Source organism: Plutella xylostella, chromosome 11, assembly GCF_932276165.1.
Source record: "Plutella xylostella chromosome 11, ilPluXylo3.1, whole genome shotgun sequence".
Lineage (NCBI taxonomy): Eukaryota > Metazoa > Arthropoda > Insecta > Lepidoptera > Plutellidae > Plutella > Plutella xylostella.
Window position 1 is genome coordinate 2,366,340 of NC_063991.1, and position 27,793 is coordinate 2,394,132.

Genomic DNA, 27,793 nt, shown 5'->3' on the forward strand with positions numbered 1-27,793 from the left:
GTTCAATGGTTTTGGCTTTGTGTTGATTCTCAGTCAGTCATACTCATTCGGATTGAAGGATTTACAATAATTCATGTACGTTCAATAGTTTTGGCTTTGTGATGATACTCAGTCAGTCATTCTTGATTGAATGATTCTATAATTTTTAATAAGTATTACAATGTAATAACCTAATAAGGGTTGGCTGGAAGAAATTGCTTTTTGGCAATAAGCCCGCCTTTGTACATTGTAAGTTTTCTTTAATGTTCTTCACCTTTTATTAATTGTAACTTTATTATGTACAATAAAGTGTTTATAAATAAATAAAGGTTAACCAGACTTTACTAGTTATATGTATAATAATAACTTGCACATCACAAGAAACGCGTAGATCCTACCTACAGCTGCTGCTGTTCATGCAGTTCATAGATCATAGGAATTTAGTTACGATTTCGTGTCTTAAAAACCGGTCAAGTGCGAGATGAACTCGCGTACGAAGAGTTCCATACCATTATATTTTTTAAATAATCTTCTCTACCTTTACCTCATAACGTAACTAATATATAAAATGTTAGTTAACCATTCACATTCAACTACAACAGATGATTCTATCAAAGTCTGGCAACATTAAAGTTGGCGCAAAAATTTAAACTTTTTAATGTCATTGAACTTTAACGATTTTTCTGATTATAAAGGCCGTCTACTGAAAGAAGCAGTGGATTTAATAATAATACTTTAGGGCTATCAAGTTTATGCTGGGAGGCTATATTGTTAAAATAAACTCATTTTATGTGAATATACAGTTTATTTCACGAATAATAAATCGTAGGAACTAAATCTACATCTACAGTATAAGCAGTAACATAAGTCCTAAATATAAAAGCAACTTTTAACATCTTATTTAAACAGTAACCTATTTAAACCTAGTAATTTAGTACCTAATGTATGTAAACTTTATGTTTGAAATAAAGAAAATTCAATAATAAACTTGTACCTCGGTATAATTGAGGATTAAACATAGTAAACTTCTACAAAATACACATGATAATCATTTTAATACCAAAAAAATTTAATTCCGAGATAAAAAGTAGTATATTTTATTTTATTTTGGCTTCAAACAGTTAAATGGAAACAAAATATACATGCTACCTTAAATCTATACTTATAGACTTGGAGGGCCGAAAAGTTAAACATAAAGTAAATAACAGGAGAAAACTTAATTAACTAGTTAAATAGTAACATTGCAAAAATTTTAATTCATTGTGTGTAAGTTACAATTTTAGTAGGTGTGTAAACTGCGAAAATCATTGACAAAATTCAAGGGAAAAAGAAAAAAAATATAGTATATATCATAGGTTAGGTAAGTATACAATTCAAATTCAAGTATACATTACATATATTATATGTGATGTCACTTCCTACAAATATACACAATTTAATTAGTGAAAGAGTTACAAAAAATATTAAATGATACACACGAAGTATCGCTTGTACAATAATAATGCTAATTAGAAACATAAGAAAGTGATATACACCGAAGAGAATTTACAGTAGATGAATGAAATCCTTTGATTATATACAAATGGTCGAAGATGAAATCATATCAAAAAATATAAGCTCATTCAAAAGGTCGAATAACGTAGTTAATAAATAAGGCACTTTATGGCTATGACTATAAATAATAAACCTCTCAACAGAGAAAAGTAATTATACAGACGATGTTCTCCAAATTTCTCATAAAGCAATTAATTTTCATAGAAAAGTGTAAAATTTTGTGATAAAGAATTGCAAGATGAGTGCTATCACTATTGCTAACAGTAAAACAGCGAAATTTAGGCCAGCTATCATTACTTATACAGGGTGTTGCAAAAAGGGTATACTGAGCCAGCATGTGCAGCATGTTATAAATTCTGATTTCAGTTTCGAGCTTAGATATAACATGCTGCATATGCTGGTTTCGGCTTAGTATACCCTTTTTACAACACCCTGTATATTTAGGAAAAATGCTCTTGAAAGCAAGCGTCGCGTTATGCCATTTTCTCACTTTCTTTCGATACAGAGTTGGATTGCTAATATTATTTGAGTTTGAAGAAGTTATGCAAAGACAACTGTTTCATATTATCAGCTCCTAGGAAAAATGCTCTTGCAAGCGTCGCGTTATGCCATTTTCTCACTTTCTTTCGATACAGAGTTGGATTGCTAATATTATTTGAGTTTAAAGAAGTTATGCAAAGACAACTGTTTCATATTATCAGCTCCTTTATCTAGTTTAGGCTTCCTCTTTTTAGGTGTTGGTTTCTCATCACATATCAAAACAACGTCCTTATTCGAAGCCTCGGGGGAAAAATTTAATAAGGTTTGTTTCAAAGAGTTTTCATTCTTCTGTGCATTCCTATCTTCTACATTGTCTTTGGCTTTTTTCAATTTCCTTTTTTCTTTCAACCTTTTTAGTCGTTTCTTGTCTTTTTTCATTTGTTTCTGCTGCGACTTCCATTGGATTTTGACGCGAATGTCTTTTTTGTATCTCGAACGTTCGAACTCCTTTTCTGAAGAGCCAGACTCTATGGTCAAGTCTATGGTATTCTCAGATTCCTTTTGCGGCGACTCGTCATTGTAGACTACCTTTATTTGCACGGAATTCTGAACTTTTTTGTGTGTTTTCTTCTTTTCTTTCAAAGCCATTTTCCGTTTTTTCTTCTTGTCTCTCCTTTTCAGTGTCAGCTTGCGTTTCCTTAGCTTTTTCGACTCACTGTGTTTTTCTTCACCATCATCTATAATAATAGGCTTATCATCATTATCAACTTCACTTTTTACAGTTTTATCATTACCATCTACATCTTTTTCCTTCTTCAAAGCAGCGTTTATAGCGAATTTGATCGCTGAACTATACATTGTGCCTTTGTCCTTATCATCGTGCTTGTGATTGTAACTGCACTGATAATCTTTGTCAACTTCGTTAAGGTACTGATTTTTGAAGCTCTCTAAATCAATATTGACGTTTTTCTTTTCAAGAACATCTTTGTTCGTAGGACTGAATTTGAAAGCGCATTTCTCTTGCTTAGCTGGACTTTTCAGGTTTAAATTCTGGAATATATCTTTGGTGTCTTTAGCGTTATCGTTCTGTTTTATTTCTATAACGTCTATGCTTATGTGTTCGTTGTTTTCTGATATTTCTAAGCTCTTGTCTTTCTCTATGTTGACGGTAGTGGATTTTTTAGGAGTGTCGAATATCGGGAGGCTATCGTCGCTATGGGTTTCGGCTATGAACTCAGCGGGTAGATTGAATGTACTATTAGATGATTCATCCACATCCATTGCTTCTTCGTTCACTTCTGCCTTAACTGTGTCATTTAGTTCTGCATTTTTGTCAGGAATTCTTTTAGGGTTTTTTGCTTTATTGGGTGTTTTGTAGACTACGTTTTCGTTTTCAGGCAACCCGGAGATATTTTCAGTGAAGCTGCTTTTCTGAAATATAACGTTCCATTATTTATTATATTTAACTAAAAATATACATCTCAGCAAAACCCTCGGATCTCCGGGGTCCCTCCGGGAAGTCATGAGCAACCTAGGTCGTCTACTGGCTTTCTGGCGTGAGCTTGGATGGCTTAATAGCTAGTCACCCCATAGGTATTTCACGCATAATGGCCCACCTTGGAGGCTAAATGCGGAACATTAGCTCGCCATGAGATGTACATCGCAGCTGCCGCTTTACAAGTTCTTTATCGACGTAGATAAACGCAATTTTATCGCAATTCGCCATAAATACGGCGCTGCGATTGGAGGAACACGTATTATACGACGACGTCGATAACATACCCGTGCCGCGGCCACTGATAGTGGATTATGCGTTAACCATTGACAGCCAAGTCTACTTTATGTGTGCATCAGTTATGGCTGGTTGTAATTTTGTAATGTCTATGTGTGTGCAATAAAGAATGATACATACGCACATACATATGCACTCACAACTGTAATCCCCGAAGGGGTAGTCGGATTACTTTTCGCAGCACATTTGTACTCACGTGATAGGTTGCGAACTATATCGCCGTTTTGGGATAAGTACAATGCACTTAGGATACACATCTAGAATCTAGATGTGCAGGTTTCCTCACGATGTTTCATATCACCGTAAGAGCACGTGCTATTATTGTACTTTGTATTGTACAATTAATATCACAAAACCAATAACAATCTTCACTATACCCACAATACATGCCATCAAAATAAAAATAAACTAACAAATCTACCCTCGTTTTTCCAACATATTACTGTGTTTCAAAATCAATTTTGTCACAGATTAACCACTATGTTGTCAATCCTTAGAACAAGTACTCCAATTACTTGATAGAGTTGCCATCCTAAATTAAAAACTACCATCATGGAAGAGTCAATAAGCATGTCCCCAGACCTCCATCAAGAAAATCGAAATACCACTGCAAACGAACAGAATACTGAGAAATCCAGTACTAACAACAAAGATCCACAAAAACTAATCCAGCAAGTCTTTCACAAAGCCATGTTTGTACCTAGACCGAGAGCCAACAGCCTAGGGGCACATTTGCCTACAGGGGAGCCCCGTGCTTCAACATCATCATCATCATCGTCATCGACAAGACAAGCAAATACTATGCCTTGGCAAAATGACCAGGTTCCTAATGCTAAGCGCAAAAGAATGGAGTCTAGCCCAGATTATAACACCAATGACACTAAGGTAACCAAAAGCAATATTCCAACAGCAAATAGCTTCGAAATATTGGAAGTCAACGAATCCCCGGACCCGACCTCAGCCCAAGAAAGTTTATTTATCCCGAAACCGGAGCCAATATTTGTCACCGGAGTCACAGATGTGATAAAACTTAAAGAAAGCCTACATCAAATGTTACAAGATGTTAGTAAATATAAATTGACCACTCTAAGATCCGGCCACATTATCAAAATAATACCTGCAGATGTAGAAACATATAAGATCATTAGGAATAATTTCATCTCAATGAATGTTAGCCACTACACATACCAGCTGAAACATGAAAAACCCTACCGTGTTATCATAAGAGGCATACACGCATCAGAAGATGTAGACAACATCAAGATGGAACTCGAATCACTGGGCCACACAGTCAGAAGTGTCACCAATGCACTTCATAGGCAGACCAAGGAGCCACTTCCACTATACTATGTCAACCTTGAGCCGAAGCCAAATAACAAAGATGTTTATAACATCAAACACCTAATTAATATGATAGTAAAAGTAGAGGCACCATATAAAAAGAAAGAGGTTGTACAATGTAAGCGATGCCAAAGGTTCGGGCACACAAAAAACATGTGTAATAGAACATTTAGATGCGTAAAATGCGGAAATGACCACCCAACTACTACATGCACCAAGTCACGTGATACTCCTGCATTCTGTATTAACTGTGAAGGTAGCCACCCAGCCAGCTATAAAGGATGCACAAAGTACAATGAGTACAAAAACCAAATATATAAGAAAAGCAACCCTAAACCAAACACCCAGAATAATATTAAAGAACAATCAGCAGAGCCAACCTCAATTGTAGACAAGAATCTGATACAAATGAGATATAGCCATCCAACATCCACACAAACTTATGCAAATGTAGCTGCAAGGTCGAATGCTGGCAGTAGTGCTACTTTCCCTCAAACACAACAATCTCCAACTGAAACAAGTGACACTGCAAAGATCATGGAAGCAATGTTTAGTAGATTTGAACGAACCCTCGAAAAAATGTTAGACAAAATAATGGATCGTATGATCCATCTAGTCACCACCGTCATCAACTCCAAATGATCCAGCTCCTTCGAATTGCAGAATGGAATGCCAACGGATTGTCAGATAGAAGACAAGAACTAGAAACATTCATATACTCAAATAAATTAGACATAGTATTAATAGCTGAAACAAGATATACAGTAAAGAATTACTTAAAGATACCTGCCTACTCTACATACCTAACTAACCATCCATCTGGAAATACACATGAGGGAACAGCAGTCATTATAAACTCAAAAATCAAGCATTACGAGATAGAAAAATATGAAAAAGATTTCCTACAAGCAACATCTGTTATAGTGGAGACTAACCAAGGTCCAATAACCGTCTCAGCAACGTACTGCCCACCAAAACATAAGATATGTAAAGCTGAATTCAACAAATACCTAAAAAGTCTAGGGCCTAAATTCATAGCAGGTGGAGACTGGAATGCGAAACATGTGTATTGGGGATCCAGACTCACACTACATAGAGGAAGACAACTATACGAGGCTATAACTGAAAACCATTGTAATAGCATGTCTACTGGGAAACCAACTTATTGGCCTACAGACCCAAATAAAATTCCAGATCTACTAGATTTTTTCATCACCAGAAACATCACGAAAGAACACAGTTTAGTACAACCAGCTGATGACTTATCTTCTGACCATTCTCCCATTATAATAAATGTAAGCTCTGAAATAATACTGAAAGAGACTATATTACATCTTACCAACAACCATACGGACTGGACCACCTTTCAAAGCCATATAGAAGATAATCTAAAACTCAATATTCCACTAAAAAGTCAGGAAGACATAGAGAGAGCTGTAGAGCACCTGAACAACACAGTAGTGTCAGCTGCGTACCTTGCTACACCCGAAGTAAAGAACCCGTTCAACCAGGCTGACTACCCCTGGGATATTCGAAAAAAGATTTCTGAAAGAAGGAACCTCAGACGAACTTGGCATCAAACTAGAAATCCAGAAGATAAAAGAGCTCTAAACAGGGCCTCAAGACATCTGTCAGTACTAATAGAGAAATCAAAAAATGAAACAATCCAAAAATACCTGTCAAAAGTTGAACCCAACACCAGCTCAGATAATTCCATATGGAAAGCCACGAAAAAGTTGAAGCAGCCGACTCTAGCAATTCCACCCATCAGGAACATGGATAGGAGCTGGGCTAGAAGCAGCAAAGAAAAGGCAGACACATTTGGCGCACACCTTGCTAATGTATTTAGACCTAATGAACCAGCAACTGATGAAGCAAGAGAACACACCGAAGAAATTAAAGAACTAATAACAGCTCCGTTCCAAATGTCCAGGCCTATAAAACCAGCCAGGCCAGCGGAAGTGCATAGAGTCTTGTCAAACCTAAAGATCTTTCTTGATCTTTTCTCCTGGATATGATCTTATAACACCATTAATGCTAAAACGCTTACCACGAAAAGCTGTAGTACTGCTCACCACTATTATCAATGCTATCTTAAGGACAGGGCATTATCCAGCACAGTGGAAAATTGCACAAATATTAATGATAGCTAAGCCAGGAAAACAACCAAATGAAGCCACCTCTTATAGACCACTAAGCTTGCTACCAATAATATCGAAAGTGTTCGAGAAAGTGCTACTAGCAAGAATAAAACCTTACCTGGTAGACATCATCCCTCAGCACCAATTCGGTTTTCGTGAGAAACATGCCACTATAGAGCAGGTGCATAGGCTTGTAAATGAAATTACATCATCACTGGAAAACAAGGAATACTGTTCAGCAGCCTTTCTGGATATATCCCAAGCTTTTGATAAAGTTTGGCACTTGGGACTGAAACACAAGCTAAAGAACCAACTACCACACCCCATATACTCAGTACTCAACTCCTACCTATCCAACCGATGCTTCCAAGTAAGACATGATGATGAATTATCCAGCTTATATCCAATAGAATCAGGAATACCACAAGGTAGTGTGCTTGGTCCCGTGCTATATATACTGTTCACGTCAGACCTCCCTACGACAGAAGAAACAGTGGCAGGTACATTTGCTGATGACACAGCTTATCTTGCTAGTCACAAAGATCCAGAAATTGCATCACAGAACCTGCAAACTGCCCTCTATAAAATGGAAAAATGGTGCAACAAATGGAGAATCAAGGCTAACGAATCCAAGTCTGTACATGTAACATTCACTCTCAGACGAGAAACTTGCCCCACTGTCTATCTGAATGCGCAACCCATACCAAAAGCAGAAGATGCAAAATATCTAGGAATGCATCTAGACAGACGACTCACCTGGAGAAAACACATCTGGACAAAACGAAAGCAACTTGACTGCAGATTGAGATCCATGGACTGGCTAATAGGACGCAGGTCACAATTATCAGCAGAATGTAAAATTCTGGTCTATAAGGCCATTATTAAACCCATATGGACCTATGGTATCCAATTATGGGGAACAGCATGTAAGTCCAACATTGCCATCCTTGAGCGGTTTCAGACAAAAACATTGAGACGGATACTTGGGATACCATGGCATATAGCAAACAATCTCATGTATATGGACTTAAAGATACCTACAGTGGCAGAAGAAATAAAGAAAGCCAGCCTGACCTATCAGTCACGACTTTTCCATCACCCTAATGAGCTCGCATCAGCACTGCTAACAGAGAATGCGCCGAAATTTACACGACTTAAGAAAAAGAACATACTTGAACTGAAATTATAGTGGAACCTTCCCATGAATGGTAACAAAAAAGGAGGATGGAGGTCAATGGGCCTCACTCTGCTACTACAACAACCCAAGGAGATACAAAGTAGAGAAAGAGATTGCTTATTATAGCCCACTGCTATAGATTGCAATGATGCAAACAAATGAAAAGTGAAAAAAAAAAAAAAAAAATTATTGTACTTAAACTCCTTAATTGAAAACACAATTGAAAGAATTCATTGGTACAGGCCAGGATTTGAACCCACGGCCTCTCGATTGAGAGGACGAGGCATTATCCATTACGCCACCACCGCAATAAAGAATGATATATCTATCTAACCTGTGGCGTATTCTCCTTCAAGTCTAGCTGTTTCGGGGACTCCCCTCCATGTTTTTTGGGTGAATGAAATCTCTTCAATGGCGTCCGACTCTTGGGTACTTCGTTCATTATCTCGTTGCATATTGAACTGTGAAATAAAAGTAAATGGCGTTCATAAGTATAGCATTTTGACCATATGTATAGCTACAGAGTGACAAGCTGTTCCCGCGAGCTTCGCTTCGCCTTAAAAAGTTTTCCCGTGGGAATTCCGGGATAAAAAGTAGCCTATGTTTTTTCTCAAGGTCTAGACCATATCTGTACCAAATTTCATTCAAATCCGTTCAGTAGTTTTGGCGTGAAAGAGTAACAGACAGACAGATAGACACAGTTACTTTCGCATTTATAATATTAGTTAGGAATACCTTATTTAAAAACGTCATATCGTCTACCGCCATTGATTGATCTATCGTCATAGTCGCTTATTCTACTTATTCTCGGATAAGCCCATTATTCAATGGTGATATCGGGTATAAGTCACTTGATATACCCATTGGGAAAATGGATCTTAAGCATTAAGAAGTAATTATAGCTTTTTAGACTACAGATAACAATTTAAAACCACAACTCACATAATAATCTTCCTTTTCTCACTCAAAGGCCTCGGCTTTTTAAACTTAACCCTCAATTTCTCCACGATTTTTCTAGAATCCACTTTCCATACTTCATCACCGAATCTTTCCTTCAACCCTTCTTCGACCCTTTTGATAGGGGACAGGAGTTTATTCTCTAAGGAACTTAAGACAGATGGGTCAATTATGGAGGTGTGACGGGGTTGGGGTTTCTTCACTGTTCTGATGTTTAGCTCCAGACGGCTTGAGTTAGTGTCGGGTTTTGATGGTGCTGCTTCAGGTACTGAGGAGTACGATATGGTTATAATTAGGTTAGGTCACATATTTCTTATTACATACAACATTTGAGCTTTAGGATACATGAGGTAATCATTAATAGCGCTGCTAAGATTAAAATTTAAAATGGAAGTTTGTATTATATCATCACATAGATACATACATAAAATATTATATACCAGCGGCAGCGTAAACAGTTTGACTTGAATACATAGGTGGAAAGAAGATAGATGAATCGTGGAATATTACATTGATACACAAATGAACAAGTTCAATTATCGTGTCATGTATCACCGGCAAGTAACACTTAATATGAAATATAACAGGCCCGTTTGGACACCTCCAAAATGTATGGGATGACAGCTGGTGTCAAACCTATATCATAAAAATTTCGGTGCTTTAAAAGTTCTCTTTTCTTTCGGCCGTTAAATAATAAGCCAGATTATGTGTCTTTTTATGTATTTCATCAAGTAAATCAAGAGTAAATAGCAAATTTGTGTAGCTGTCCAAACGGGCCTATTATATTTCGACGACTGTAGGTGGTCACATATCTCTTTCACCAACTATACATCTAAGGCTATACATACACGGCGTCGCTCGCGGCTTGGTGCGGCGCAACGACATACGGCTCGGCATGCGGCGTCTTGTCGCCAGCTGTCGCCGTTTCTCCGCCTCTTCTTGCTTTATTACTGGAATGTTTACAATATAGTGGTATGTATAATCGTGTTTTAGGCTGCTGGTACGAAACTCGGGGGGAGCGTCGGCGATGTAATCAAATGCATTAAAATAGCGTTGTGTACGGGGTGGTGCGGCATTATAAAGAGGAAATATTTTGATTAACACCATTGAATAGCAGGCTAGAGAAAGATTATATCCCTACTGATATATTTATAATGTATACAGGAATCATTTCAAAAATTCTTTCATAAATTATTGCTGATTTGTGTAATAGCGGTGCAAGAATAATAATTCTGCATAGCTCTGCAAGCAAATGAAGTAGGAGGAAGGCCGTTTGGGAAGACCACTTTTCGTGTGGAGACCAGTAACTATAGACCTTAAAAGACAGGTAGTGGTATTGGCTGGATGAGGAAGACCGAGGCTGTCCTGTGTTATAGGTCTAAACCTAGCAGTGGAGGATACACCACGCTGAAAAACCCTGTCTATAGCTCTAGTGTTTTTCACGATATGTTATAAGATAAAAGAATGATATAGTATACTTACAGTCTTGAATCTTTTCTTCCAACTGCTGCATCTGTTGGGGGGCGGCGGGGCGGCAAGTGTCGCACACGCGCCCCCCGCACGCCGCGTGCGCGCCCCCGCCGCACAGCAGGCACGGCACTATGTCCCATTCACTGGAGAGAAAAACTGTTTATAGAGTGGAATATTATCAGTGACACAGATGGTTTTTTTCATTAAATTTCAGAATTTTTCAGTGATATTCGCGCAGCTATCGTTTTTTTCCTATCGACTAGTCGGTTCAGTTACTAATAAATACAGGGTCCAATTTTATCAGTGAGATTAGTGTACCCACCAACCCGCAGTGAACCAGCGTGGTTCGAACTGGTCCAAGCTTAGGAAGGCAGTTTAGACCTTGGGTACATGCACAATGGTTCCACTCGAGAGAGCCAGGTACAGGTACTTACACCGCCACAGAGAATATAATATAATAATACCCAGACTCGGAGTCGTAGTGGCGCCCCCTGGGGCAGCGGCAGTGCTCCATCGTGCAGACAACTTCTCGCTCGTAGATGTCTCTGAACGCGTTTTGTTCCAACTCCCATGATATTTTAATGCGAACTACATGGACTGTCAGTGCAAAAGAAACGTCTCGAAAAACAACACCCCACTTCATTGGTACAATGGTTGTCATTAAACGGTTTGATAGTAAACAGAATGCGCCCAGTTATTGTTTTGTTTTTGTGTGTGGCCCACCATCTAGTTCGTATATTGTTCAGTTGTCAAGTAGCTATAATAGATGTCAATATCCTTCAGCCTATATCGCGGTATTAAGTTATCTTGTATATAAATAACCCTTTGTATAATATCAATAAACATTGCTTCTACTACCAGCGATCCGATCATAAGGCTAACAAGCCTTTTCATGGTCCTTCGAGCCGGATATATTGTTAATCTAAGGGCCGATTTTTCAATGCCAGGATAAAAGGTCAAATAACTATCTAGCGAATAATTTTATTTGGCTGTTTATCGGCTTTGTAGTTGCTAAACCATTTTTCAATTGTGATTTATTCCATAGGTAACTATCTTACCGATTTTTCTACTTGAACTCTGGAAAGGTGAAACAAGTATATGTAGACACCTAGTGCTAAAGCAGGACAGACTACTATTTTGATTGTCAGAGTCAACTGTCACTGTCAAGCCACAAGCCTCACTGACTGTTTGGTTTGGTTGTTTATTGGGTTGTTTCAATTTTGGTATTTATATTTGTTATTTTTGGATCGCAATGTAATCACAAAAAAGAGAGCGTTCGGCGAATTTTAATATTAATGAAGTTACTGTGTTAGTGAGTGGTAGATAAATTTTATTCAAACATGTCATAGAAAATAAAAATACCGATGCAGCAACAAATAAAGATAAGGAGACTGCATGGAAGAAAATTGAGTTTCTTTTAACTCCAGTGGTATAACCAGTCCGCTCATTGAAAATCCTTTAATTTAAGTACGAGGGCATCAAAAAAACAATGAAGAAGAAGTCGTAAGAAGAAGTCTTCCCTGCAAAGGCAGGAGATGTACAAAACTGGAGCTGGGCCCTCAAATGCTCCTTCATTTAACGATGTAGAAGAAAAGGTGTTAGGCATTTGCTCCAACATTAGCATTCAACGTATCCTTAATTTAAATTTAATGAATAAAAACTGAAAGAAATAACACCTATGTTTTATTATCAAGTACTGGATGGTTTCTCTCTTTTCTCCTCAGCCTATAGCCGTCCACTACTGGACATTGATGATCATGCCGCCAAGCAGGAGGGATCTCTTAGATACTTAGGTATATGTAGCATAGGTTACCTACTTATCATAAAATGAAAAACTATAATGTAAGTAGGTACCTTAATATTTTATTATGAAGGAAGTGCTACTACATTCCTCTTTTTTTTTAAATTAATGCTTGAAAATAAATCAACATAATGTTTGTAGTCTGGCGCCTTTCGGCGATGAAATTCTTTTGCATCCCACATGCTGTAATGATCAGGCCTCGTTTTGACGACTCTGACTTTCCTTTCAACAGGATTAATACATTCGTTCATTACCTACTACCTATTTTTCGATCGCCAAATCATCAATATCATCGAAAATATCCATTGAAAAGACGATTATTCTCTGCGCTTGTATAGTTTAGAATTGGTATAAACACAAAAAAGAACTTACTTAATAACCTCAAATGTCAAATTATCAATCGAATAAGCACTATCTGGCGGCTCAAGCAGCAGATAGATTTATTCTCCAGTTAACTGAGTTATTGGACGAATAAGTTCTATCTGACGGTTGAAAAATTCATTATTTCGCTATCTGTCGAATAAACGCTATCTGGTTGTCTATCTGAGCATTGAAAAATCGGCCCTAAGAATACAATACAATACCCAGACTCGGAGTCGTAGTGGCGCCCCCTGGGGCAGCGGCAGTGCTCCATCGTGCAGACAACTTCTCGCTCGTAGATGTCTCTGAACGCGTTCTGTTCCAACTCCCATGCTGCGTCTCTAGAATATAAAAAGATTGGAATTAGAATTTAATCAGATGGTAAAAAAACGTAAGGTAGCTCATAAGCGCAACTCTAAAAACATATTTTTAGAGTTGCTTTTTTAAATGTTTCAAACCCTATTTAAACGTGACTTTAGCTTGTATGTATCGTTTATTCATAGGCTCCAGACTACTATTTATCAGAAGAAGACTGTCATCAAAATAGTTCTTTCTAGGCATAATTTCAACCGCTTGCCAAAGTTCACATCACACCTACCTTCAGAGTATTATAATGATAGGGTGTTGAACAAAGGGTACTTATACCAAGACTGAAGAGGCTAACTGAAGAGGTTTTTTTTTTTAAAATCACTCAAAACTAAAAATTCACTCACACACATTGTTTAGCATGACCCCATGAGTCAATCCCTTTCGGCTTACTATACTACTTTCACAACCCCCTGTATAATACTAACCGGTCCGGCACGTAGTACCCGTGCGTGAGGAGCGCCTTACAGAACGCGTCCTTGTCGTTGCAGAGCGGGCACTTGAGGTAGTGGAGGCCGGCGCTTAGAGCCATGCGCTGTAGTTATTTATTTATTTACGATTTCAGTTGCTAATATTCTGATGCATTTGCTAATATTCTGATGCATTTGCTAATATTCTAATGAGATTTTAAATGAACTTCAATATTTCAGACGGCGTCATAATGTTGATTGTTCAGATGAACCTTGAACATGGTTGCTCAGCACTACAGATGCTGGGCACGCGACCTACTAAGATTCCGCTGACGCGCTGTAATACACGGACATCATACAAAGACATTTATGTGAATGTGTGTGTTAAATGAATTAGTATAAATAGCTAGGTTTTTTGTAAATAAATTTGTCTTCCACTAGCAGTCGGGTTTTATTTGTCTGTTGCGGGAGTCCATACTCACCCTTATCCTTCACTGTGGCAAAGACACCTTAGCCTTAATCGGTCACGTGAGTCTGCGTGATTGGCAGTGAAAAAACCTATCCTGTGCACATTGCACGCCGTGCACATCCCTTTTTCCTTCCCACTTTCCGTCTGTTGCCTTAGGTCGCCTGGCGCGGACATCCTGTACCTATTTATATATGTATATATCACACAATTATGTGTAGGGCTAGGGTTGTAGGGAATTAGGGACTTAGGCTCATTAGGTTGTAGGGTGTTAGGCACACCGGAACATTAGGGCCACCTCCTCACCCTCACGTAATTGTATCTCCGTACAGTCAGCCGGTTATCATACAAACACACGACACTATCAAGTACTCTCTTGACGCACATACAACAGACTAACACTTTACATTAACACTAGTCGGCGACTGTACATTTGGTCCTTCGAAAATATAATAATAACCAGCAAAATTACTTTCGCGGTCCCCTTACCCCTTATAGAGAATTTGACTGACTGACACTTTGGAGAGCTGCATACTGGTGTACCCAACAAGCATCAGTGTTGTAGTAATTCGAAGTACTGACCGGGTACTTAGTGTAGCTGTTAGAAAGCACTCGTACAGTAGCGGATCGGTCGCTGGCCTCCCAGAAGCGGGTCTCCCCAGTTGATTTGAGAAGTCGCATATACTGTATCTGAGGGCGCAGTTGCACCAAGTACTAATTTATATTAGGAGTAGGATAGGGTAAGTAGGGACATCAAGAAAAGAAGACATAAGACAAGAACAGAAAACACAAAACTATGGATATACAGGAAGTCAATAAACTTATTAAAAGTCAAGAGAACGACAGCAATGAACTACGGAGGATACTGAGCAACATAAAAAAGGACTCGACGCTACGGAAGATCAGACCAGAATACATTGACGACCGAAGAAAGGTCATAAACGACGTGTTCGTGCGAACACAACAGTACGACAATAGACTAAAAGAACAAGAACTACTTTCGACTCATAAATACATTACTTTAAATTATTTCGACAACAATATTAAGAAGTACTACAACGAAGCAATGGACTATCTACATCAATGCGAACAACGGCTAAAAGATGTACAAAAAATCAATGAACAAGAGACTGCGACCCACTCCGATGCCACTGCAAACCTGAATACTCTAAACGACCCCAAAATTTTTATTCAACAATTTCGAATCAGTCAACTCTCTAAGAAGTTATCTCAAGCTAAAATAGCTATCACAGAAGAAAAACCACAGTGGCGATTAAAATCGCTGTTCCAATCCATTCAAAATCAGTGGCAAGAAATTGAAGGAAACCACTTGGAACTATTAGTAACTGAGAATGCGCTTGAACACGACTACTTTACTAGCGAGTACTTTGACATCATACAGCGAGACTACGAGCTCACGTGTGAACTAATTGAAGAAAAAATGAACACCAGTAATGAGGCTTCAACTACAGTTTGCGCCCCTAGCAGCTCGAGAGGGAAACTACCACCGATAAAAATACCTCAGTTTACTGGAAGCTACGACTCATGGAACACATTCAAAGACCTATTCACAAAAATAATTCATGAAGATCGATCAATATCGTGCGCAGAGAAGATGCAATATTTAAAAAGTCACTTGCAAGGCGAAGCAGCGAAATTAATACAGTATTTACCTATTAGCGAAGTGAATTACGCAACCGCGTGGGAACTACTGACAGAGCGTTATGAAGACAAACGAATGATAACAACGAAGTTTATTGACAAACTATTAGATTTACCTACAGTCAGAAGAGCTAACTTTGAACAACTGCGGAACATGCATGACACGATAAATGAATGCTTAGAGGCATTAAAAAATTACAATATTGATACATCATCATGGAGTCCGATCTTAAGTCGAATTATAAGTAGAAAATGGGACGATGAAACCAATTTTAAGTACGAAGAACAACTAGAAAAAAGTACAGAGATACAAGACTTTCAACAAATGATGAAGTTTTTAGAAAAACGTTTTAAGTGCCTCGAAACTACACAAATTCCAGGCTCAAACCATAAATATAACTATTCAAAACAAACCAGCCAGGAAAACCGGTCCCGAACATTTGATAGCCAAGGTCAATACGAAAAACGTAAACAATGTTGGTACTGTGAAACTGACGACCACAATATACATCACTGCCCTAAATTCAAGAAGTTAGAAGTGGATCATCGGCATAACATTGTAAACAATAAGCAAATGTGTAAACGGTGTTTAATGCATAGTAGCACAAAACCGTGTATGAGCGAAAAATACAAACAATGCGAAATATGCCAACACAGCGGACATAATATGTTGTTACATCGAACATTTTATCAACCAAGCAAATTATTAAACAAGAATCATTTAAATACTGCCTCAACGAATAACACAATAAATAAAGGAAATACACACGGTAACACGAAACCAAGCCCGTCAAAAGTGAGTGCAAATATTTCTGGTACAATCAATGGAGAGAAAACAACTTTATTAGCCACGGCCTTAGTGCGAACGACCTCGTATGATGGAATGCCACAACTTTTGCGAGTACTCTGTGACCAAGGGTCCGAAGCATCATTTTGTACAGAAGAAGTAGCACAACTATTATCATATCCAAGAACAAAGATACATGCTGAAATCAGAGGCATTGGAGACGACAACCCAAAGACATCAAGTTACAGTATTAATATTACATTACGACCAAGGTTTTCCAGCGAGTTCAATTTACCTGTGACATTAATAATACTACCCAAACTGACCAGTGCACTGCCAAGAAACGACATAGAGCAAGTAGAAGCTCAAAAAATAGACAATAAACTAATTGCTGACCCAACCTACTACAAAAAGGGACCTATAGATATAATATTAGGTGCCCACGACTACAGTAAAATACTAAGGGAAGGTTTGGAAAACTTTAACGACGGAATTATCGCTCAATACACAGAATTTGGGTGGATATTATCAGGACTTTGCTTAAATAACATAAATACAGAAATAAAAATACTGAATATGACCACACGCATCAATAAAGACGTAGACCAATTAGCTTCATTTTGGGAACTTGAAGAAATATCAGAGACAAAGAAAATGAGTAAAGAAGATGAAACCTGTGAGACATTTTACGAAAAGACTACAGTAAGAAATCCAGACGGGACATACACTGTGCGACTACCCTTTAAAGATCACAAAATAGAATATGGTGAGTCACGACAAAAAGCAGCAGCCAGACTATTGCAATTAGAAAAACAATTCAGTAGAAACGAAAATCTGCAACAACAGTACAAAGATTTTATGGACGAGTACTTAAAATTGGGACACATGAGGAAAGTAAATAGGAAAGACTACAGCAAAGGAAAGTATTACATCCCCCATCAGGCTGTAATAAGAGAAGACTCGCTTTCAACTAAACTAAGGGTGGTTTTTGATGCCAGCAGTAAAACAAGTACAAAAATGAGCCTTAATGACAACCTACACAAAGGCCCACGATTACAACAAGATTTAACTTCAATATTGCTACGTTGGCGCATGCATAAGTATGCATTTATGGCAGATATAATGAAAATGTATCGCTACATAAAAATTGATAAGAAAGACATGCCTTACCAAAGAATCCTATGGAGACCATCCAATGACCAGCCGATAGACGAGTACGAGCTTACCACCGTCACATATGGAACTGCTAGCGCCCCCTATTTAGCAGTAAAAACATTACAAAAGCTAGCCATAGATGAAAAAGACAATTTCCCACTTGCGAGCGCAACGACATTACAAGATTTTTACGTTGATGACATTCTAAGTGGCGCACATGACATAGCAACAGCAAAAGAGCTACAAAATCAACTCATCACGATGTTTAAAAAAGGTGGTTTTCAATTGAGAAAATGGTCAACCAATGACATGGAGTTAATAGAAAACATCTCAGATGATACTAATGATGACCAGCTGCTAAAATTTCCGTTAGAAGAAAGTAGAAAATCACTCGCTGTAACATGGTCGCCCAGCAAAGATAATTTCTATTTTCAAGTAACCGTAACAAAGAATGAAAAACCAACTAAGAGATTCATAATGTCTGAAATTGCTAAATTATTCGATCCATTGGGATGGCTAGCTCCTGTCATAATAACTATGAAGTTGTTAGTACAAGAATTATGGACAAATGGAACAGAATGGGATCAGAAAGTCGACGAAAAGACGTGTAAAAAAAAATGGTTGGACATACAAAATAATCTTAAACAGTTAGAAAACATCAACATACCAAGATGGTATTGGATCACAGACAAAAACGACATAGAGCTCCATGGTTTCAGCGATGCATCTGAAAAAGCGTACGGTGCCGTCATATACTGCCGTGTAAAATTCAATGACTGTTATCATGTGACACTAGTACAAGCAAAATCCAAAGTCGCGCCGAAGAAACAAAAAACTACGCTACCAAGATTAGAACTATGTGCCGCACTATTACTCACAAAATTAATGGGAAAAGTACAGACATCACTCAAATGTCCAGATGCATCAATATACTGTTGGACAGACTCCATGATAACTTTAGGCTGGATTAAAGGAGAAGCTGAGCGGTGGCAGACATTCGTGGCAAATAGAGTGTCAGATATTAAGAAATTGTTACCAAATGTATCTTGGAATCACGTTGTTTCCGGTGATAACCCAGCTGATATAGTTTCACGAGGAATTGAACCCCAAAAATTAGAAACATGTACGTTGTAGTGGAAAGGCCCTCAGTGGTTGCACAAAGATAATCTGCCATTAACTAAAACTATGCCAGACACATGCCAAGAAATAAAAAGTTACGCAACTTCGATCAAAGAGACAACAGACAAGAAAAAAGAACTATGGGAAAGATTTTCAAACTTTGAACGAATGGTGAGAGTGTTATCATACTGCTATCGCTTTTCAAACAGGCAAAGATTAAACGAAACATTATCAGTTGAAGAAGTAATGAAAACAACTATTCGTATAATTCGACTAGTACAACAGAAAGTGTTTCAAGAAGAGTTCAAAATGCTACAAAACAATCAAATTGTGAAAAACACAAGCAAAATGTCGTCATTGGACCCATTCATTGATAGCGATGGCATAATACGAGTAGGAGGGAGACTACAAAACTCACAACTACCGTATAATCAAAAACACCCAATATTGTTGCCAAATGATCATCACCTCACAACGTTATTAATACGTGAAGCTCACACGAAAACACTTCACGGAGGAAACAAACAGACTCTCGCTTATTTGCGCCAAAAGTACTGGATACTTGGTGGCAAACGGAAGGTCAAAAGTATAATAAATAAATGTGTAAAATGCATACGATACAGGGCTGTCACAGCAACTCAAAAAATGGGAATATTACCAACACCAAGAGTAACACAGTCATACCCATTCAGTCATTCAGGGGTAGACTTTGCGGGACCGATCCAAGTTCGATCCATGAAAGGCAGAGGACATAAATCATACAAATCGTACATTGCCGTGTTTGTATGTTTGGCGACAAAAGCAATACACCTTGAATTAGTAAGTGATTTGAGTACAGAAACATTTATCGCAGCATTACGCCGATTTATGGCACGCAGAGGTCATGTTTCACATATGTACAGTGACAATGCAACAAATTTCATCGGGACAGCAAACTTTTTACATAACGAAATTTTAGAAATAGCACAATCACCACAATTTCAAGATTCAATTACAAGTATGGGCACTAAATGGCATTTTATACCACCCGCATCCCCTCACTTTGGAGGAATCTGGGAAGCTGGAGTAAAGTCAATGAAGCATCACTTAAGACGTGTGATTGGGGAAACGACGCTGACTTACGAAGAAATGACCACATTTTTACATCAGATTGAAGCATGTCTAAATTCAAGACCATTATGTCCAATCAACGAAGATATTAATGACTGTACTATATTGACACCGAGCCATTTTTTGATTGGTCGAGAAGCAGTTGGCATTCCAGATCCAATTGAAAACATAAATACTGATTTATTAAATAGATGGAAGCTGATCCAAAAAATGAAGAAAGATTTTTGGAAAAGCTGGACAAAAGAATACCTGCACTCACTCCAGCAACGATATAAATGGAAACAAAATTATGAAAATCTAAAGATAGGCACCGCAGTACTAATAAAAGACGATAACATCAGTCCCAGCAAGTGGCCCTTGGCAAAGATAAAAGAAATACATTCAGGACAAGATAGTGCAACAAGAGTGGTCACACTACTGAAATCAACGGGCACAACACAAAAAAGATCAGTTCATACACTAATTCCACTACCAATAAACGAAAACGATGACATAGTGACTTCAGATCAAACATCAGTGCCTCTAACCAGTAATTGTGCAGTAACACAGAGAAGTTACAAGCAAAAGACTAAGACGCCATACGCCTGCAGACTACTAATATACCTTATGTTACTATGTCAAATGTGTGGAACTATAGCGGAGACGTCGACATATACATTAAGAAATATTGATCCAGGAATATATGTAGAGCAAATTGGAACAGCAACAATAAATCGGGGAACATTCCGAATTGAAACAAGTTACCAAAGAGAAAGTATGAAAATGGACCATGAAAAAGTTACCAATGTCGTAACACAGTTTGAGAATCTGTGCAAAAACGTCAAGACAGTTATTCATGAAACACACTGCGAAGACTTTTACCATCATATTGTACAAGAAGAATCCAAATTTCACAAAATTATACAATATTTGACAGAAATCGAACACACCAGAAGAAAGAGGGGCTTATTGGGTCGATTCTTAACTTCAGTCTTTGGTGTCAACGATGAAGTATATAAGGACATAGATACACTACAAGACAATCAGAAGCAGTTAATAGAAGCCTCGAACCATCAAACAAAATTTATGATATCTACTATCGTCGCAGTCAATCAAACTGAAGAAAGAATTCAAAATAAATTACAACGATTTCAAAACAAATTAAATCAAGCAATAGAATTTATAAACAACAACAATGTATGGTATAAAACAATTGATGAAAATCACATTAAAATTCAAGTAATGCAAACGTACCAACTAGCAACAAACTACATCAGTGAAATTATGGACAGTTACTCAGGATTACTGGAAATTTACTTAGATAATGCGTCAGTCTATAACATTTTGACTCCAAAAAGTATTAAAGAAATAATAACAACAGCTAATTCAAAATTACCGGCAAACCTCAAAATAGTACAAGCTAATCTTCTAAATACAAGAATGATACAGAATACGACACATATACAAGTTTATGCATATTACCCTATCCATGACATTTCAAAGTATACATTAGTACACGTGACTTCGGTACCAAAAATAAATGAGGATAACACATTTCAGAGTATAAATATACAAGAACCATTCATGGGTTTCGATTATAACAACGAAAGATATTTTGAACTAAACTATCAAGAATATAAAAACTGCTTACGAAAAGGACAGACTTTCATTTGTTACCCTGTGGCCGTGAAGAACATGCAATCCAACAAGAATTGCATTGTTGACCAACTTTTTAAGAAAAGCAATAACCAAACTCAATGCACTATTAGAACAAACAATATAACTTCAGACATTTTATGGAAACAGTTATACATACCAAATACCTGGTTATTCGTAACGAAAAAGATTGTCACCGCTTCAGTCATCTGTGACGGTCAAAGAGAAGAACTAAGTATACACGATGTAGGTGTTCTTAGAATATCTGGAAACTGTGTCATAAAAACAATGAACAATATACTATCAGCTAAAAGAACTGATACAATGACGATGGAAGCCTCCATTTCTAAAAAAGTTGATTTATTATTTGACCCCAATATAGTGAGAGTAAATAATATACAAGACATTTCCAAAGAAAAAATAATCGAAAGTTCAAGTGACATGTTTCAAAAGCTAGTTATTTCTGAAAACACTTTACAAACACAATTAGACCAAACAGTTTGGGCAAAAAAAGAATCTCATTCGTACTTAGCTAGCTTCACAGTCTCAATAGTCATGATTATTTTCGTGATACTAATATTGTTTTTTATTCCACAGGTCAAGAGATGGATCCAGACCAGACGATTGGGACAGCCTGGGGTCCTACCAGAAGCCCCAGTCCACAGCATCCCGAAGCTACACCGACCGACGATGACTCCACCTGCCAAACCACCACGGCAGCGGCAGGAATCTACCATCGAGCTGTACCAACTGGGATCCACTTCCTCGGAGGCGCCAGAATGTTCAGATGAACCTTGAACATGGTTGCTCAGCACTACAGATGCTGGGCACGCGACCTACTAAGATTCCGCTGACGCGCTGTAATACACGGACATCATACAAAGACATTTATATGAATGTGTGTGTTAAATGAATTAGTATAAATAGCTAGGTTTTTTGTAAATAAATTTGTCTTCCACTAGCAGTCGGGTTTTACTTGTCTGTTGCGGGAGTCCATCCTCACCCTTATCCTTCACTGTGGCAAAGACACCTTAGCCTTAATCGGTCACGTGAGTCTGCGTGATTGGCAGTGAAAAAACCTATCCTGTGCACATTGCACGCCGTGCACATCCCTTTTTCCTTCCCACTTTCCGTCTGTTGCCTTAGGTCGCCTGGCGCGGACATCCTGTACCTATTTATATATGTATATATCACACAATTATGTGTAGGGCTAGGGTTGTAGGGAATTAGGGACTTAGGCTCATTAGGTTGTAGGGTGTTAGGCACACCGGAACATTAGGGCCACCTCCTCACCCTCACGTAATTGTATCTCCGTACAGTCAGCCGGTTATCATACAAACACACGACACTATCAAGTACTCTCTTGACGCACATACAACAGACTAACACTTTACATTAACACTAGTCGGCGACTGTACATTGATTTTTAGGGTTCCCCACCTCAAAAGGAAAAAAGGAACCCTTATAGGATCACTATTTGTTGCCATCCGTCCGTCTGTCTGTCACCGCCCTTTTTCTCAGAAACGGGTAAAGATATCAAGCTGATATTTCACATAGATATACAAATTTACGGCTCCGACAAAGTAGTAAAATAGAATAAATGTAGAAAGAACTTTTTTTGGCATACCTCCCATACAAGTAAAGTGGGGATGAATTATTTTTCCCGCTGTTTCGAAGTAATTTGGTGTATTAAATGTAGTAAATATAGCTCACCGGTCCGGCACGTAGTACCCGTGCGTGAGGAGCGCCTTACAGAACGCGTCCTTGTCGTTGCAGAGCGGGCACTTGAGGTAGTGGAGGCCGGCGCTTAGAGCCATGCGTTGTATTTATTTATTTACGATTTCAGTTGGTAATATTCTGATGCGATGTTAAATGTACCTACCTACTTTAATATTGCAGACGGCGTCATAATGTTGATTTTTAGGGTTCCGTACCTCAAAAGGGAAAAGGAACCCTTATAGGCTCACAATTTTTTGTCCGTCCGTCTGTCTGTCACCACCCTTTTTCTCAGAAACGGGTAAAGATATCAAGCTGATATTTCACATAGATATACAAATTTACGGCTCCGACAAAGTAGTAAAATAGAATATACGTAGAAAAAACCTACCTCCCATACAAGTAAAGTGGGTTTCCGTGGTAATTTTTCATGCTGTTTCGATGTAATTTAGTGTATTCAATGTAAATATAGCTCACCGGTCCGGCACGTAGTACCCGTGCGTGAGGAGCGCCTTACAGAACACGTCCTTGTCGTTGCAGAGCGGGCACTTGAGGTAGTGGAGGCCGGCACTTAGGGCCATGCGCTGGAATATTACATCAAATAGGTTAGAAATATTACATAGAAATAGGTTTACGCTGAGTTGCAGAAATTGACTTTATGCTAATGTTAAGCATTTAATGAGCTTAAATGTATATTTGGCTCAATATATAAATGTATATCTCGGACAGGAAGAGACAAACATAGATGTAATGCCGACATCAGCTTAATGTACCTTTCTGAAACTCCGTGTTAGTTGGTTTTTGTATGTTCATGAATACAGAGTGTAACTTTGCCATTTACATATAAGTGCCGCAAAAATGGGTTTGTAGTGTTATAAAAGTGGCTAAATATTTATATACAAAATTTTAAATTCGTAGGATGAAAATCTACTATCCATAGGCAAAAATCACATGACCAAAAGAGAATTGATAAAGCAGCAATTTCTTATATGTATACTGCTAAATGCAGATTTTTTACCTTTTGTGCCAACTAAGAATGAATGCAGTATGAGTTTTCTATACTACTTTTGCATAATTATTACTTTGCAACACTATTTATATCATCGTTGTTTACCTCTAAACAGCTCCGATGCAGCCAGTTGTCGGTGGCGCAGCACGGGGGCCAGAACGTGCCCGCGTCCGGGAACCCGGACACCGCCTCGTAGCATATCACACACACACTCTCTGGAGCGGCTGGTCCGATTTTGAGGCATATTTGCACCCCTCTGGCGTCTTCACAAGGTCCGCGAAGTTCGAGATCCGAGAATGGCGTCCCAGAGCTAGTAGCACGGGGCGCAATTAATACCATAAGTTTTGCATCGAGCTCACTCAAATCGCGCAGCCTCAAGAGCGAGCGCGTCGGAAAACTTTTGTCACGTCTTAAATGCGCCCCGTACTAGCATTTCAGTTCCTCGTTCACTACCTGCCACATCACCTTGCACTTATGTTAACGATATACATATTATAATTGTCGTTGTTTACCTCCAAACAGCTCCGATGCAGCCAGTTGTCGGTGGCGCAGCACGGGGGCCAGAACGTGCCCGCGTCCGGGAACCCGGACACCGCCTCGTAGCATATCACACACACGCTGTCGGGTGCGGCTGGTGGGGTGAGATAGGTGTGTTAGTTTTGACGTCATACGCTGAGTTGCAGAGAGAGAAATATAAGGTTATGCAAATTCCAGAGTTGAAATGACAGGGGTTTACAAAAAAGTCGTTTGTCTAGCATTGGACGTGGATGGAAAAGGATCGTCTATTTATTACTACAGTTCTATAGTTGTACATACCCTCATCCACAGGTTCACTTGTACTGTCCTTGCCCTTGTTCTTCCGCGCCGCATCACACCGTCAGAAACGCGCTGCTTCTGAGCTTGCGACTGACAACTAATCTGAATGGCTCTTTTACACCATGGTAACAAGCAGGATGATAACCAGGCCTTTAAGATGCCTCTTTAAGATGAAGATGGCATTTTTGGCCTTATAATGAGTATAAAGGCTTTGTCAAACAGGATGTTACTAGCGCACGTCAGAGCGCCGCGCCATGACGATAAGATGTGTTGTACTACTATGGTAAAATACCAAACAGAGCGCCAGCGCTAGCAGTACTGCGCATAGCGCGGCGTCAAGTTAGCCTCTGTTTGACAAAGCCTTAAAATGGCCTACTACACTGCCACATACCCTCATCCACAGCTCCACCTCCACTCATACTGTCCTTGCCCTTGTTCTTCCTCCGTGCCTGTAGCCGCGGCCGCGCGCGCCGCATCACCTCGTCGGAGATGCGTTGCTTGGGGGCGTGCTTCTCACAGAATGACCTGGGGTTAGATTAGATTGATTTTCAAAAGGGGTAGTGAGAGGTGACTCGCATATTTCACTGTATAATTTTACTGACATGTAAGGTCGCGAACCGTATCGCTGTTTTGGAATGAGTACTGATGAGGTGATGAGGGATAACAGGATTTCATCATCATCATCAAAATGCACTTATAGGATACACATCTAGAATCTATGTGCAGATGTGTTAGTTTCCTCACAATGTTTTCCTTCAACGTAAGAGATATATTTACTTACTTGAGTTGTGGTGGAGCAAGGGATAAGATATGTCAGATCTCAATATGGAGAAGCCATGAGTTCAAATCCAGCCTTCTCCTGTATCAGAATTCTTCAGAAATAAGAAATTTAACTATAAATTCATTTATACAACAAACATCGTGAGGAAACCTTCTCATCTAGCTTTACCCCCAAGTTCATAGATGAAAATCAGGTAACTCATTTGCAAATCCAGCATCCTAAATTATACATATTATGTGTCATGAAAGATGACTAAAATGGCACAAACATCTGAAAAGAGTTTAAACTCACTTGTAAGTCCCATAGTACAGTGAGACAGCATTATGCTCCCGCCCGCACGGCAGGTGGAACTGCTTGCGGCACTGGGTCACCGCGCAGCCGAGCGTGGCACCGTCCTTACCGCAGTACGAGCATTTCTGGAATGTTACAAAGGTTGATTGAAGTTTGTGTTTAGATTGAGAGCTAGTAGAACAAGAGCATCCTTTCATGATCTATTGTGAAAATAATATTCTTGTTCTTCCACTAGATTTCAAATAAAGTTGACAACTTTAGCAGACAAGTCTGGCCATAACTGCCTTCCTGTGTGTTAGGATATGAAGTATATTACATCAAATAATGTTGTACCAAATAAATGCCAAAATTGGAAGATTTGTCCTCTGAAATATATGTAGAATTATATTCAAATTCAATGCTTAGCTGAAAAGTGGTACTTGGTGTAATAAATAAATTATAATAATTATATTTATTCAATAAGTTATTCCTACATCCCAAGGATTCCTGGAAGAGATAGCCTTTACCTATTGTATAATTTGAGTGGTTTAAAATAATGTAATTTTGTATTGTAACTGTATAGATGAAGGTTTAAATGACTCACATGTTTCTTACTCCTCTCTATCTCAGCAAGGATATCTGGGTAGAGGAAGCCGAGCAGACCCTCCTCATCGTCACCCTTCTGCACCAGGCAGCATGACAGGAGCTGCAAGCACATTACAAATAAATGTTTACCTTCAGTTTCTCATCTTTGTAGGGTGTTGGTGACGTATATTATTTTAACATCTTACTGAGTGGGTGACAGACAGTGGAGGTGATGTAGGGTTTGTCACCATGGTGAAATCTTTAGGCAGTCATACATATACTGACCCAGGACCATAATGCGCTAGTAAGTAATTAGCTTTGGAAGGCTCCTTTCATGCACCCCAACATTAAACTTATATAAGTTTCTCTAGAGATTGTTACATCATTGATAAGAGATAGCGGCCTGCTACAACTAGGTAACCATAATCAAAGTACAATTTAAGTAATTAGACCACTGCAGAGTGATTATTTTAGGCCTCTTTGGGAAGGTCCGCACAGAATACGCCACGGTCTTATAGATCCATTTTAAATGAACACTTACCACACAGAAATAGTGGCAGTATATATTGCCGATAGAATACAGTTTCCCGAAGCCCACTTCATCGTTCACGGTGCGTTGGCAAAACGCGCAAGGACCATACTCGAGGGTCTCGGGATCCACGACTTCTGCCACTAGACGGGTTTTCCCAAGCTTTTTACAAGCCATTTTTGTGCACTACACATCCAGGGTTTAGTTATTGAGTGTCTTATACAAAAAATATGTGCATTTTCATAGAAATTTTAACAAAATAGTCATTTTTTCGAGACAACACACAACGCAAAGATAATGTCACAAATTAAATGTCAAAAAATCA

The 27,793-nt window shown here is 38.6% G+C and overlaps 2 protein-coding genes across 2 annotated transcripts; one reads left to right on the plus strand and one right to left on the minus strand.

Annotated features, from left to right (window-relative positions):
- Positions 1–1,070: 1,070 nt before the first annotated feature.
- Positions 1,071–27,788, minus strand: LOC105380725 (titin homolog). Its single transcript, XM_048624290.1, has 14 exons — positions 27,481–27,788; positions 26,959–27,060; positions 26,376–26,500; positions 25,695–25,828; positions 25,008–25,118; positions 24,593–24,711; positions 13,847–13,953; positions 13,277–13,393; positions 10,853–11,034; positions 10,270–10,371; positions 9,407–9,689; positions 8,799–8,925; positions 2,238–3,444; positions 1,071–2,107 (listed from the first exon to the last, which is right to left on the minus strand). The coding sequence occupies exons 1-14, from the start codon at positions 27,643–27,645 to the stop codon at positions 2,055–2,057; spliced, it is 2,934 nt and encodes a 977-aa protein (XP_048480247.1). The 5' UTR covers positions 27,646–27,788; the 3' UTR covers positions 1,071–2,054.
- LOC119691784 lies at positions 20,659–22,629 on the plus strand. Its single transcript, XM_048623854.1, has 2 exons — positions 20,659–22,008; positions 22,360–22,629. Exons 1-2 carry the CDS (start codon positions 20,734–20,736, stop codon positions 22,558–22,560), a joined length of 1,476 nt encoding a protein of 491 aa, XP_048479811.1. The 5' UTR covers positions 20,659–20,733; the 3' UTR covers positions 22,561–22,629.
- Positions 27,789–27,793: the final 5 nt, after the last annotated feature.